Source organism: Saccostrea cucullata, unplaced genomic scaffold (genome assembly GCF_032062105.1).
Source record: "Saccostrea cucullata isolate Sc308-1 unplaced genomic scaffold, CSIRO_AGI_Scuc_v1 ctg3762, whole genome shotgun sequence".
NCBI classification, from domain to species: domain Eukaryota; kingdom Metazoa; phylum Mollusca; class Bivalvia; order Ostreida; family Ostreidae; genus Saccostrea; species Saccostrea cuccullata.
This window is the reverse complement of record NW_026932675.1, coordinates 1-16,170: the sequence shown is the minus strand read 5'-3', so window position 1 is coordinate 16,170 and position 16,170 is coordinate 1. Positions and strand designations below refer to the sequence as shown.

The 16,170-nt window shown below is 35.7% G+C and overlaps 1 protein-coding gene across 2 annotated transcripts in view; it reads right to left on the bottom strand.

Annotated features, from left to right (window-relative positions):
- LOC134235763 (dihydropyrimidine dehydrogenase [NADP(+)]-like) overlaps positions 1 to 15,743 on the bottom strand; it is a 46,818-nt gene extending 31,075 nt beyond the window's left edge. Inside the window, exons 1-13 of one of the 2 annotated variants that reach the window (XR_009985477.1) lie at positions 15,506 to 15,743; positions 14,075 to 14,259; positions 13,714 to 13,929; positions 12,603 to 12,767; positions 11,295 to 11,363; positions 10,974 to 11,057; positions 10,742 to 10,862; positions 10,231 to 10,493; positions 7,398 to 7,577; positions 7,026 to 7,172; positions 3,351 to 3,434; positions 3,155 to 3,266; positions 2,544 to 2,816 (exon numbers count right to left, since the gene is read on the bottom strand). Coding sequence is in view for 1 of the 2 variants with exons in the window: in XM_062717909.1 (XP_062573893.1) it covers positions 2,674 to 2,816; positions 3,155 to 3,266; positions 3,351 to 3,434; positions 7,026 to 7,172; positions 7,398 to 7,577; positions 10,231 to 10,493; positions 10,742 to 10,862; positions 10,974 to 11,057; positions 11,295 to 11,363; positions 12,603 to 12,767; positions 13,714 to 13,929; positions 14,075 to 14,259; positions 15,506 to 15,716 (1,980 nt within the window). In the remaining variant the exon portion in view is untranslated. Of the gene's footprint in view, positions 1 to 1,726; positions 2,817 to 3,154; positions 3,267 to 3,350; positions 3,435 to 7,025; positions 7,173 to 7,397; positions 7,578 to 10,230; positions 10,494 to 10,741; positions 10,863 to 10,973; positions 11,058 to 11,294; positions 11,364 to 12,602; positions 12,768 to 13,713; positions 13,930 to 14,074; positions 14,260 to 15,505 lie in introns of those variants that run through there. The other variant, XM_062717909.1, reaches the window with a different exon arrangement.
- Positions 15,744 to 16,170: the final 427 nt, after the last annotated feature.

Here is a 16,170-nt window from a genome sequence, read left to right as displayed (position 1 = left end):
TTTGGGGTAGAATCTAATTTGTTTAATGCATCCAACATCTGGCGTGGATTTTTGTTTTGCTCTACAGTTGATTTATAATGATTAATTTTTGCATTTTCAATTAGTGATGTTATTTTGTTCGCCATAATCTGTAGTTTTCAAAGTCCTTAATTTTATGAAAATCATTGCGCTTGTGCTGTGCTTCAAGAATTTCTTAGGTTAACCATTTTGGTCTTGCATCATACTTATTCTTTTAGATTTCATTTTTGCATGTTTGTCTAGTACAGCATTAAAAAGTGAATAAAATTTATTTAAGGCATCATTAGGATTAGAGAGTGAATCTAAGCATTGGAAATTAACTTTTTCCAATTCTGAGAGAAAGTTTATTTCATTAAACTTTTTGAAGTCTCTGTATGTCATCTCCCTGTGCTTATACTCCTTTACATAATCATGTAATTTTCTTGTAAAACAAATAGGATAGTTGTCAGAGATTGCAATTGGCAGTACTACAGATTCAAATATGTTCTCAGGTAGGTTAGTATATACATGATCAATTATGGTTGAGGAAGCATTTGTTATTCTCGTGGGTACATTAATTATCTGTGAAAAGTCAAATTCATTTGATACCTTATTCCTAGGAACTCAGCCTCATATGTATCCTATGTCATATACATTGTTTGAGACTCACTTGGTATGGGACTACAGATGCAGTTAACATGTAGATGACCTAGAAGGACCTATAACTAGGTCACTATACACCCATCACTCAAGGCTCAATAGAACTTGTCAACAAAACATCAGCCAGGTCTAATCAAAGGGGGAGAAAATTCATTTAGGACAAAGAATTAACACAAGACTTGTTTTTGACCATGACCTTTCATATAAAACTTGAAGGGAGGCCCAATCATTTCATAAATTACTTTTTGTTAAGAACTAAATAATTTGACTTAAACTACAGAAAAAAAAATCTTACACAAAAACGTTTTTCCAAGGGTTAAAAATGCAAATTATGGTGGTCTCCACTCCAATGTCAAGCAAATTCCACATATTGAATTCATTTAAAATGGAATATGATTTTTTAAAGCACACCTAGCAAGTATATAAGAATTTAAGGAAAAACTAACCTGGAAATCCCATCCTACCCCTTGGGGTCATGATTTGAACAAACTTGAATCTACACTACCTGAAGATGCTTCCATATCATGACCAATCATGGTTTTGCCGTTCTTGAGAAGAATTTTAAAGCTTTTCTCTATGTTAAACTTTGATCCCCCTTTATGGCCCCATCCTACCCCTGGAGGACATGATTAAAACAAACTTGAATCTACACTACTAGAGGATGATTCACATGAGTTTCATTTTTAACAGCCCAGTGGTTCTCGAGAAGAATTTAAAGATTTCCCCCATGTTAAACTTTGACCCCCCCATCATGGCCCCACCCTACCCCTGGGATATTTGAACAAACTTGTATCTATACTACTTGAGGATGCTTCCAAAGGAGTTTCATTTTTCCTTCACCCAACAATACTTTGTGGCAAGTTTGGTTGAAATTGGCTCAGTGAAGATGAAAATGTGAAAAGTTCACGACGACAACTCCGCCAACAACAATGACAGACAACCGATAAATTTTGATCAGAAAAGCTCACTTGAGCCTTTGGCTCAGGTGAGCTAAAAATGTAATATGATTTACCAAAGTATATAAAAATTTCAGGAAAAACTAACCTGGAAACCATAACAGACAAAATGATTGCATGCAAAATTTTATTTTATTCAACGACTAGATATGGTTAACAATCAGAACATGCAAATTTGTACATTTGTCCTGGCCTGAGTAATACATGTACCCTTTTCCTATGTAAATAGACTCTAATTAACTTGAAAATGTAGTTATATGTGCATATACTACAACATACAAAAAAGATATTTCCCTCTATGCAAATTCAATACTAAATTGTATTAAATAAACAATACAAAATTTATATAAAATGGATTTCAAACACAAATTTAAAGTTAATGTGACAAAACAAAATGTTGACATTTTGTATAAATAAGATTTTTTTGGGATTGCGTATTTCAAGAAGTCTGCAGAATTGATAAGCCTGCAATCTATTGTATAATACTTCACAAACATTCATGTACTTAATAAAAACAAGGAGATAGAATTACAATATAATAATAAGAAATATATAGCACCTATGACACCAGCCATATTCTGAGAGAAAGATACATACACTGTATAAATTTAATATTGAGTTATTTTATACTAAAAAGTGCAATACAGCAAATACTGTACTCGCAAGGAAAAAAAATTGTCTTTGTCATAATATGATGTTTACTTAACTGTTACGGAATCTCTAAACACTTATAAAAAGACCTTTAAGGACTTTGAGAAAAAATACATATTGGGATTTAGTTCATAATTTTGACACCCCCCCCCCAAAAAAAAATAAATAAAATATACAGCTTTCTGTTGAGTAATGAAGTTTCAAGAACATGATTTTGTCTTTAACTACACATACAAATGTCTACATAATTTTTTAATTAATGACAAAATCTTAGACAACCTAGATTCACTTACTGATTAGAAAGTTAATTATAGACTAGACTTAACCACAATTTTAAATCCTTTATCAACTAGCGCATCTTATATAAATGTGAGACAAACTCTTCAAATTTTCCTTGAAATAGGTTTGTTCAATTGGTCTCCAAGGTGACCCCTGGCATTAGGTTTTTCCCTGTGTTCAGGGGTATGCCTCGCTTTGGTATGTAAGGGGTTGTCCTGGGTACCATGGTGATGCAGTCAATAATTGGACACACAGACAGACACAGAGTGCAGCCTGCCAATCCAATAGAATGTAAAATGAGACAGAACCAAGATAAAATTATGTTACTGTAAATCACTTTTTATTCGCAAGAACTTTATTTTCGCGTAATTACATGAGACAGTGTGCTCGCGAAAATTGAATACTCACGTATAATAGTATTCCTTAAGATTATAGAGAGCATAACCACAATTCGTGAATATTTTGTCTCGCTAATCACTTCACTAGTAATTTCACTTTCTATTATTTTTCTGAATTCAAAGAATATCCTTAAATTAACTAAATTATAGAACACTAAATAGAAATAATTATCTCTCTCTCTCTCCTAGTTCAGATGGTTCTAAATGACTTACCTGTGCAATCATCCGTGACTGTAGGAAGATGGGTCTGAGGATCAAACTTGATAGCCTGGTATCCAGAGTCATTACAAGTCATATAACACTTTCCACAGTTAATGCACATCTCCTAAAATTTGTATGGCAAAATTAAAATACAAAAGCATACATATACAATCCTGGTCCTTTATAATTCATTTACATGGACACAAACCTCATCAATTAAGGCCACCACTTGTTCCTTGTTGTTCAGGTCCCCATAAGTTCCAATCCTGGACAAAGCCAGACCAATCACATCCTAAATAAAGTATACATATTTAGTTAATTATACTAAGTAAAGGTACTTTGACAATGAGTACATGTATGAGCTTTACACATCTTGACAATAATATCAATAATACTTTATTCATGAAAGGTTACCCTATTAGAGCAAGCCCTAGTCTTCCTAGCCCTCTTTATAACACATATACAATATTAATATACAATATTAATAAAGACAATAATCATAAAAATGAGTACAGTAAAACTCGGTTATAGCGAAGTCATGGGGACCTGTGAATCTAATTTGCTATATCCGTAATTCGTTATATCCGTGTAACGAATTCGTATAACTATATACAGTGAAATATCAGTATCTTGAATTTCGGGGGACTCGGAAAAAACTTCAAGATATCCGGGGGTTCGAGATATCCGAAGTTATCTTACAATTTTAAATCGGTAAATTTCTGTATGCTTGTATTGTATTTTTAACTCATGAACCATGTATATACATGTATCATAATATCAATCAAGTGTGATGTAAAGTCTCAAGCATTCTTGCAATAGATAAAAAATATTTTTCTTCTTTTTATCACGTAAAATCTTTAATGCAATGAATAAAAAAAATACATGTTACTTACTGATTTTATCGAAAATACGGCAATTTTGCGTAATCCAAACCATGCTTATGTGCTTACATTCTTATACTGGATGTATCATTTGCGTTAGAGTTGAAGAACCATTTACGTAAGAAAAGAAAAGCACGGAATTTTTTTTTCTATAGTTTATTGAATATTCGCTTCAAAGTATAATCTAGCACTACAAAAAACATAGTCTTTGTACATTGTATATATTAAGCGCTTGTTACAAAAGGAGCACTACTATAAACAATAGGACAACATAACACTTACGAATAATAAACAATGAAAACGGCACATGTTTATATCAGCACTAAAATAAACCTGGAAACAGTCGCACAGTCAATCACATAAAACACATCACATATCCCTGTCACTAGAAATGTCACTAAAAAAAAACTGTGTGATACAGGACTGCTGCAGCATAGACGATGATCTGAGTTCCTCAATCACAAGTCGGTGGTTGATTTTCTGGAGGCCGGGGAAAAGGTCTTCTGCGTTGTCCTTCATCTCAGCCCAGGTTTGTATGAGTTCATATGCGGCATGGACTTCAGGGGTGCAGGGTTTCTTCTTGGGTGGCCCGGGCTCATTTTCTTCTTCACTTTCTTCTTTCTCTTCACTTTCTGATGCCTTAATACTCTCTACAATGTCTGCATCTGTCGTTGATTCTGCTGTGTTGACATTTTCGTCGATCTGTGCGTAATCTTCAAAGGGCACTCGGAGGCGAAGGGCAGCTAGGGGGATGTCATCTTCTGGATCTTCTTTATCTTCATCTGGTGTGTTTTCTGGCTCATGGATGACAAATATGGCATGTCGAAAGCAGTTCTTGATGGTTTTCTCTGTAACTTTGTTCCAGGCGTTGTTGAGCATTCTGAGGGCGTCCAGGACTGTTATCTGTAACTCTGTCTTCTTCTCTATTAACTGCAGTTGTTTCAAAATGACTTGCTTTCTGTAGTGGACTTTCAGGTTCTGTATGATTCCTTGATCCATGGGCTGTGTCTTGCTTGTGGTGTTGGGTGGCAGGAAAAACAGGCGGATGGCTTTCAGACCGTCGACTTGCGGGTGGGCTGGACAGTTGTCGACGATCATGGCAACTTTACGTTTCTGGTGCTGAAAGCGTCTGTCCAGTTTTCTCAGCCAGGCTGTAAAAAGCTCTGATGTTATCCAGGCTTTTTTGTTTGCCTCGTAAGATGTAGGCAGTGTTTTGATGTTTTAAAAACATTGCGGGTTTTTTGATTTCCCGATCACGAGAAGTGGTATCTTTTCATTACCCGCCATATTAGCGCAAACCATAACAGTTAAGCGCTCTTTACTGTTTTTGCCACCATGGCAATCTACCCCTTTAAACTCTCGAGTTTTGTCGGGGAATAGGCGAAAAAACAGTCCAGTTTCATCAGCATTGAAGATGTCACTGTGACTGTATTTGCCTAAGAGGGTCTGAAGAGTGGAAGACCACTCTGTCATTTGATCAGTACCCTCATTTACGGCCTTTGATTCGCCACACACACGTTTAAAGGTGATGTTATGGCGCTCTTTGAAGCGCTCGAGCCACCCAGTGGTACACTTGAACTCATCGCCAAGCTGAGAAGCGAACTCCTGTGCTTTAGCGATGAGAAGGGGCCCGGACACTGGAACATTCTGGTCTCTGGCTGTCTTGAACCATTGTAGAACTGCTTGGTCTGTGTCTTTGTAGGTCGCCGTTCTCATCTTCTTTCTCTGTGGTCTGAAAGCGCTGTGTTCGTAGGCCTCTTTGATCTTCTCGGCATTCTTGATCCACGTTGATAAGGTGTTGGGGGGGGGATTTCATACTTCTTCGCAATGGCCGCTTTACTCTCTCTTCCTTTTTCAACATCGGCGATGGCTTGAAACTTTGTTACAATCGTATGGGTCTTTAGTTTTCTCTTGAGACCAGGTCTGGAATTCTTCTCTGTACTGTCTTTAGACATCTTGTTGAATGACGAAAAATTATTTTATGTCCTATTTTATAGCCTAACATTATAATTGTTTAATTCAAGTTCACTTTGAAGAATCCCAGTGTTTTTTGAATTTCCGATGTTAATCATTTAGCGTGCATTATTAAATGCATTATCGGTAATACTGACTGTATTAATTTCAGAGTGGCTGTGAACTTGTTTATTTATTAATCATAAACTACACCAAGCACCCAAGCTATCATACAGATTATCATGTCATAGTTACCCCTCATAAGCTTGGGATTAATTAAGATACGCTAGGATTTCGAAGGTGCTAATTAATTGCCACTGGCGAAAACGTGTGAAGTTCCGACACCAGGTGGGTTTAGTAGACCGAAAAATTCACTGCACTTCGAGATAAGCCAGGTAAAATTATGACTTGGGACCTTGAATATACTTCAACATAAGCGGGGTTATTCGAGATTACCGTGTTCGAGATATCAGTAGTTTTTTAATCATATATATAGAAAATACAGCCGGGACTGATGATCGACCTCAACATAAGCGGGGTATTCGAGATATCCCATGTTCGAAATACTGATATTTACCTGTATAGCAAATTCGCAATATGCACATTTTCCTATAAGTATTACTGTCGAATATGGTAGAGAAGCAATTATTACAACTCATGCTTTGGTTAACTAAAGTTTTCGTTATGAATTAAATTTCATTTGCAAATTCTTACTTAATAAAAATCAGTTCAACATATCTTATATTGAGATTTTGAAAATTCGTTATAAAAGATGTAAATTTCACCATTTTTAACCTCTGCGGGACTCAAAATCAGTTCGCTATATCCATAAATTCGCTGTATCAGAGTTCGTTATAACTGTAAAATTTTACAAAGAATTGTTAAAAATTTTGCCGTGGACTCCGAAAAACTTCGCTTTATCCGTGAATTCGCTATATCCGTGTTCGTACTAAACGAGTTTTACTGTAAAGCCACTAAAGGTACCTTGACAATTGGCACAGGTAAAAGTTTTACACACAATGACAAATAGTGACAATAATTCTACACACCTTAACACTGGGTATAGGTTTCTTTGGAGCATTAGGAGGTCTCTGGGCTTCTGGCATATTCTCTTCACTCAGCAGATCTTTCTTCTGGCAAATCTCATCTTTCAGTGCCTCTCTCTTGGCCAAATATGGTCCAAACGATGGCAGACTCTGAAGGAATATAGATTCATTGCAAAGTATCCTTACGGAATAACTTGTAAAACTGCAAATTCCTAATATTTTCATGAAAAGTATCATTAAAAAATCTTAAGTTGCATTATATTTTCTATAGCTTTCCTAACATCCATCACCATTCAATTAGTAACCTTGTATTGAGTGATATCCTTGACCCTCAGTGCACCCTTCTGCCCACATTAAACCCACTAGGTGACTTACCTCTCCAATGATATCTTTGACCTTCAGTACAGGTTTTCCCAGTTGATGGGGTTCAGTAGGGGGACTCTGTCCATCCCAGTTATGAAGTTCCTCAATACTCCTGAGGTAGAGGAGGGTCTTTAATCCTATGATGTAATCCTCAATAATGGTGTACTCCTGGTTGTGAATGGCACTGCACACCTACAGCATTTAAAGAGAAAATATGTAGAGGAACTATGAAGGTCTTAGAGAAGACCAGTGTATCCATTCACTTTTAGTAAAACGTAGCGGACATTTGCAAGAGTGCAAGTTTGGTAGTAAGCATCCTTAGGTGAATCATCCATAAAAGTTTGGTCTTCGCCATACTTATACATTAACTAAGGAATGTGCCTTTTCACGTTCATGTGGTCATTCCTACAATTTGTGAAACCTAACTGGTGCAATAAACCATACTACATGCTGTTTTGATCATTCTAAGGCGTGGAAGTCTGTTCCTAAAACCTAAGATACCAAAAACAATGCCAAGGGTATTACATTTTCTCACAACTTTGTTGAGGAGAGCTTCAAATACTGCCCAAATCATGTACTTTAAACCAACTTTTATTCGCGACGACAATTCACCATGGGTAAACTACTTTGCAAAGATTAATTTTTTGTAATCAGTTTTTTTTGATCTGTTGTTAATAGACACACAGGCTTTAAATACCGGTTCGCGGTGAGAAATAATCGTGATGACGAGGCTCTCACAAACTTCACAAAGAGGTCTTTCTCATGGGTGAATAAGTTGGTTTCCAGTATATTAAAACCAGAAGTCTCTGTCGAGACTGTAGCTCTACTGGTTTGTACTTATAACAAAGGATTTGAAAAGAATCCATTGCCATCACACCAAAACTGTAGAAGGAGTAGCGTTTTAAAGGAATTTCACAGAAAATTCTATTTTTAGTAACCATAGCAACACCGTTCATCAAAATCAGAAACCGATGCTCTATTTCATGTATCTTAGTGTAGTCTACTTGTGTGCCAAGTAATATTGAAATCAGACTAAAACTTTAGAAGGAGTAGCGTTTTAAAGGAATTTTACAAAAAATTCTATTTTTAGTAACCACAGCAACACCGTTCATCGATATCAAAAACTGATGCACTATTTTATGTATCTTAGTGTAGTCTACTTGTGTGCCTAGTAATACTGAAATCAGACCAAAACTGTAGGAGGAGTAGCGTTTTTAAGGAATTTCACAGAAAATTCTATTTTTAGTAACCATGGCAACACCGTATATAAAAATCAGAAACAAATGCATTATTTTATGTATCTTTATAGTGTAGTCTACTTGTGTGCCAAGTTATATTGAAATCAGACCAAAACTAAAGAAGTAGTAGTGTTTTAAAGGAATTTCACAGAAAATTCTATATTTAGTAACCATGGCAACACCGTTCATCCAAATCCAAAACCGATACACTATTTTATGTATCTTAGTGTTGTCTACTTGTGTGCCAAGTTATATTAAAATCAGACCAAAACTGGAGTAGTAGCGTTTTGAAAAATTGTTTACAGACGGACAGACAGACAGACGAACGGATGACGGATGCCTTACTATCGCATAAGCTCTTCTGGTCTCTGACCAGTAGAGCTAAAAAAACCAGAAGTCTCTGTCGAGACTGAAGCTCTACTGGTTTGAACTTATAGCAAAGGAAGAGAAAAGTACTTAAGCAGCTGGGATTTCAAACTTTAAAACAGCAATAAATAGAATAATGATCGTTGATAAAGTCTCTTTATGTGCTTAGTGTTGTCTACTTGTGTGCTAAGTTATACTGAAATCAGACCAAAACTGTAGGAGGAGTAGCATTTTGAAACAATTTTACAGACATATCTATTTTTAGTAACCACGGCAACACCGTTCATCAAAATTAAAATTCGATACACAGAATTATGTATCTTAGTGTATTCTACTTGTGTGCCAAGTTATAGTGAAATCAAACCTAAACTGTAGGAGGAGTAGCATTTTAAAACAATTTTACAGATATTTCTATTTTTAGTAACCACGGCAACACCTTTCATCGAAATCAAAAACCGATACAAAGAATTATGTATCTTAGTGTAGTCTACTTATGTGCCAAGTTATACTGAAATCAGACCAAAACTGTAGGAGGAGTAGCATTTTGAAAGAATTTCACAGAAATTTCTATTTTTAGTAACCAAGGCAACACCGTTCATTGAAATCAAAAACCGATACACAGAATTATGTATCTTAGTGTATTCTACTTGTTTGCCAATTTATACTGAAATCAGACCAAAACTGTAGGAGGAGTAGCATTTTGAAAGAATTTCACAGAAATTTCTAATTTTAGTAACCACGGCAACACCGTTCATCGAAATCAAAAACCGATACACAGAATTATGTATCTTGGTGTAGTCTACTTGTGTGCCAAGTTATACTGAAATCAGATCAAAACTGTAGGAGGAGTAGCATTTTGAAAGAATTTCACAGAAATTTCTAATTTTAGTAACCACGGCAACACCGTTCATCGAAATCAAAAACCGATACACAGAATTATGTATCTTAGTGTAGTCTACTTGTGTGCCAAGATATATTGAAATTAAACCAAAACTGTAGGAGGAGTAGCATTTTGAAAAATTGTTTACAGACAGACGGACAGACAGACGGACAGACGGACGGACGCCGGACGCATTACTATCGCATAAGCTCTTCTGGTCTCTGACCAGTAGAGCTAAAAAAAAGACTTGAAAATACAAATACATGAACTATATGCATGAAACATGTATAGATAACTGAATTTGCATCAACTAGAAAATATCATTTAGTGAGCTCAGTGCTCACAGTACCTCTAGTCTTACCTGTAAAACAGTGGCTCCTCCTTGTAAGAACTGTAACCCTGCCTCTGCTGAATCAATTCCCCCGGTGGCCAGAATAGGGAATCCTGGGAGTTCCCTGGCGATGGCTGTTACAGCCCTGAGAGCAATAGGTCTGATAGCATTACCAGACACGCCCCCATAGGTTGTACGGTGTTCCTTACCAACATTGGGCCAAGCTAAACCATTACTTTTGAGGCCCATCAGACCTGACACAGTGTTTGTAGCAGTCACCCCATCAGCATTACCTATAAAACATTATGTCTTTATATATTTACTTTGTTCATCTTTTATAGAATTTATCAACTTTCAAACAAGTGAGGCAAAGAATTTAAAAGATAGCTGTTCATACCTATTTTCTATACATGTAGGTGGGGCACAACCCTTACAAGCATTCCAATCCATACAAATTATTTTTCACCAGTATATGCCTCTTTCACTTTGAAGAAATAAAAATTTCAATTGTTTAATTTTCATTCATACAATTTTTATGCACCTTCTTTTGCTGCTTTGGCAATGGAGACAACACTGGTCACGTTTGGGGTCAGTTTAGCAAAGAATGGGATTTTGACGGCCTCTCTCACCCAGCGACAGATGTTTCTAACTAACTCAGGATCCTGAAATAAAGGAAGTGAAGTCCCTAGTTCAATTTGCATACCTTTTTTGTTTAGAGCAACTTTATTATCCAATCAAACATGGACAATTATTATAAGGGATTGATTTCTCACCTGTCCACAAGCCAGTCCCATTCCTCTTTCTCCCATTCCATGGGGACAAGACAGATTCAACTCCAGTGCATCAGAACCAGCTTTCTGTAATTAAAGAATAAATTATGTTAATACATTCTCAATCATTCTTTCTTTTTTTAATCAAACTCCAAAATTAAGACTAGTTCTGCTTTGTAAAATATCATTGTGTATAAAAACCTGATTATAATCAGAATAAGTTCAATAACCTAAGAAATGAAGTATGAATTCAAAGTCATTATACACTGATTTCAAAAATCTACTTCTCGAGACTTGTTAACCATCCTCAGTTGAGTGTTTTACCTCGGCCATCTTGGCTAGCTCAGTCCAGTCCTCTTTGTTATAACTACACATGATACTGCCTATCACAATCTGTAACAGAAATGTTTATCTGGCATAAAAATTCCTCAAAGGGTAAAAATGCTTCGTTTAATTATCTGTATCAAGAATCTTTAAAATTTATGGGGAAATCAGGGACTGCTAATTACCAAAGCAAATTGCCACTGATGGTACAGACCAACCATCCATACTGGATGCTTGTCAATAATTCTGCATTGAGCAACAATTATATGTGGTCAGTCAAAACCCATTTCACTTCCTATAACCATAATGTCATGGTAATAACAATTTCATAAATATCTGCTCTTTAAGAACCTTCAAAAGATTTACTAGTAGATTTATTACAATAATTGATGTCAAAAATCTACTTCTTAAGACTAAGGGAAGACTAATAGAGGGCAACATACGTGAATTACCTACATGTTTAGGAAAGTATGAAATATAACTTGTTACTTTGTTTAGCTTTCGCTTGCAAATAGTTTAATTGGTCTTTTCTTTTTTACCTCCACCTGTCAATTCAAATTTATATAATTATAGAACACATAATGGACTTTGACTGACCACTTGTTGCTGCTATCTATATACATCTACTAGTATCCCATCCAGGCATGGGCATGATTATTGAAAGATGTTATTGATTAATAATTCATTACTTAGATGAATTTTGGGACCCATACTCCTAAACAATCATTCTAGTATGGCATACATGTTAACCTATTGTGATGAAAAATAGGGAGATTCTGACCACAAAAGCGGTAGCATTGCGCGCGCGTTGTTTTACGCTTGGATTTATGAAGATATATTGCATATAATGTATGGCTTTAAATGAAATACTGTATGCATTTGATCAGTATAATTGGTGTTGTTAAATTCTGTGATTTATATGCAAAGTAATATTGATGTAATTGAAAACACAATCCAGTCTATGAGTAATATACTAATCAGTTATCAATGTGGTACAAAATATTTACCAGGCCCACTCGATCAAGCAAACCGATATGCTATTATTGGAATGATGGGAGATTATTGAAACACTTAGATGTTGAAGGAAGTCTGTTTAGATTTGTGAAGCATCTAAATGTTGAGGAAAGTCTGTTTAGGTTTGTTAAGTAATTAGATGTTGAGAAAAGTCTGCTTAGATTTGTAAAGTACTTACATATTGATGTAAGTATGTTTATATTTATTAAACACCTACACGTTTAGGGAAGTTTGTTTAGGTTAGTGAAGCATTAGATGTTGAGGGGCATCTAGTAAGGTTTGTGAAGTACTTACATGTTGAGGGAAGTCTCTTTTGAGTTCTGTAATGCTCTGACACCAGTAGGCTGCTGTCTTCTCACTGATCAGTTCTATGTTGAGGTAGGCGCCCTGTCCTGGACCATAGATATGACCTGAGGTGGTCCCCCTCACAATTCTTGGGGAAACATTTGTCACAATATCCTTTCAAATAATATAATGGTTAAACTTCAATGGAAAGCATATCATCAAGAGCCAAAAAAAAATCACAACCAAAAATGAGCATACTAGACAAAATAATTGTTTGATCAAAACAAGAGGCCCATAGGTAACATCGCTCACATGAGTAACTTTGGTGATGCAGTACTTTACCAGATTTCCCCTCTTGTTATACCTATTGTGGCCACCTCCCCTCTCATGATTTTAATACTTTAGAATCTACACTACCCCATGATGCTTCCACATAAGTGACAACTTTTCTAGCCCAGTGGTCTTGAGAAGATTTTTAAAGATTTTTCCTATATATTCCTATGTAAAAATTGGATTCCCTATTGTGGCCCGACTCTACCCCAGGGGTCATGATTTTAACAATTTAGAATTGACACTACCCCAGGATGCTTCCATATAAGTTTCAGTATTCCTGGCCCAGTGGTTCGTGAAAAGAAGATATTTAAAGATATATATTTCTATGTAAAACTTAAATTCCCTATTGTGGCCCCGCCCTACCGCTGGGGTCATGATTTTAACAATTAAGAATCCAAACTATCCCAGGATGCTTTTCTGCTTTTCTGGTCCAGTGGTTCTTGAGAAGAAGATTTTTAATGACCCCACCCTAATTTTATCTTCTCTTGATTATATCCCCTTGTAAAGGGACTTGGCCCTTCATTTTTACAATTGATACTCCCCTTTACCCAAGGATGATTTGTACAACGTTTGGTTATAATTGGCCCAGTGGTTCTTGAGAAGAAGTTGAAAATGTCAAAAGTTTACAGACAAATGGACAGACAATGGACATCGGGTGATCAGAAAAGCTCACTTGAGCTTTCAGCTCAGATGAGATAAAAACTTGTCATTTTTAAAAATCCCAGATATTCTATTTTAAACTTTTAACGATTTACAGTTAAAAAATGATAAAAAACATGATTTTTACCTTGTCAAGAGAAAATGTTTTGGTCAGTGCGAATCCCCATCCAGCCTCGAATGCCCGCCTGATCATGGTACTACTGGTGGTGGGCGTGGCACTGGCCAGACCAAAAGGATTGGGGAACTTCAACCCACACATTTCTACACTCACGTCCACCTTATCAATGGGGGTGAAGAACTTGGGCAGGGATGGTGTGGACGGAATTGGAATTCCATGTAAAGCCTGTAAAATTTTGTTTTTAAACATTTTCTTTTAAATGTTGCTGCTTTTTATCATAAAATGAAATCTTCATTTCATAAATTCTAATTCTTAAATTTTCTTTTTTCTTTAAATTCTAAATTTTAAAATTGAGTTTTTAAACTCAAACCTGCAGATATTTGTGGATGTACCAGGATGCTTGTTTTCCGTCATTGACAGACTCCACTGTTGTCTGGGCCACCCCTGCTAGATCCCCTCCACAGAATACCCAGGGTTCACTGGTCTGCATTGTCTTGGAATCCACCTCTGGTAATCCCCATCTGTTCATCTTGACTGGACTCATGGCCTCAATAACTATGATTTAAACACAAATCATTATTGGTCAATTTTAACTATAGAATGAATCACTTGTGCATCGTCAATGCTAACAAGGGCACTGCAAAGAGGAGCACCCCTTGTAAGACAACCTTTATCCCAATACAAATTATATTAATTATTTCAATTATGTAGAACTTACTAACCAACTTACACACTCATGTGTTACTACAGTAAAACTAAGCTATAAGAAAGTCACTGGGTGTCTGGGACCTATAAAATTAGTATTACTTTGCTTCATCCTTAATTTCTTTTATCCATATAAGAAATTTGTTAAATTTTATAGATGGGGATCTAATATAACTTTGCTTTATCAGAGAATTTGCAATATCTGTGTTTGTACTAAAGTTTTGCTGTTATCTCCTAAAAATAATATTAGAATATCCACAACTTTCTTTTTACATGCACTTTTAATTGTTTGAATGCTTTTCAATTTCAATAATTATTCCAAAAGCTACTTGTCTTTGTTCTAAAAATGATCAGATTTAATATGGAAATAAAAATTTTAAAATTCCCTGCTGGAAGATAAATGATAAACAAAACTTAGTCTTAATGATTTCCTTTAATAAAGATAAAAAAAAACTGGAAATGCACATTCAAGAAACTAGAACTGTCCAAACGGAACAAAATATCCCCCGCTGGGTTTTTCAGAAGTAAGTTTTTCCATAATAAATATATGTATTAAACATGAATTATGAAATTTTTCTTCCAGTGACCTTGAACTTCCCCAAATGACCTTGGGTCAGGGTCATGACACACTCTTGGGTCATGGGCAATCTTTGTATGAAATGAAAACCTACCAAGTTTATCCATAAGAAAAATATGGACCGGACACAAATTATGAAATTTTTCTTCCAGTGACCTTGAACTTCCCGAAATGACCTTGGGTCAAGGTCATGACACACCCTTAGGTCATGGGCAATATTAGTGTGGAGTAGTAGATTCTAATGTCCCTCTGTAAGAAAGATATGGACCGGACACGATTGCACAGACAGACGGACAAGGTGATTCCTATATACCCCCCCCAAACTTCGTTTGCGGGGGGTATAATAATTTTCAATTCTATTCAGTTCATTTAAACGTAATATCTTTGAAGTCTCTACTTTTCCAAGTATTACGATCTTCACATGCTTTGATATTATTTAGCTCTAGCACATATTATGTACATTAAGTGCATAGTGTTGTTATTTAAAAATGTTAATTTCAGTGATTTACTAATACACACCATCTGTTTCCGTCAGTCCTGAGCCAAATGCTGAGATGATGTAATTAGCCTTGATGCAGATGATCTCTTCCTCATCTTCCACCCAGTTCCCTTCATCATCCATCTCTGTTCTGACAAACTCCATCCCCGTAATCACTCCATTCTTTGTCGTCACTTTTCTGGGGGCCAGGAAGGGCAGGAACTCACATTTCTCTTCTTTTGCCAACTCCATCTATGGAAAAAGTCAAATAACTGAGTTAACAAGCATTCTGAGACTATTGCATAAGCAATACATGTCCCCTACCGGGTTCCCCCTTTTCTTTAGAATGTCATTTTATAATATTTACATTTCCAAATAATTTTACTTAAGATTCTTTGCAAATAGGACGACTGTTCATTTTCTCATGAACTACCATGGGTGAGCATGAATATCTCTATTGTTACGTCATAATACCGCACTTGATGTCAAAACTATAGTGCAAACCATTTTGCTTTAAAAATGACAGTTAAATGGCATTAATTTTGTGGCAAATCATCAGAAAAATAATGTAAATATAAGAAATGAATTTAATTTTTGAAGATTCATGAAGTGTACGAACTACAACGCTTCACGCCGGTATATTTAGTTCATAACCTCATGAATCTTCAAAAATTAAATTCATTTCTTAAATATGCAAAATTTATGA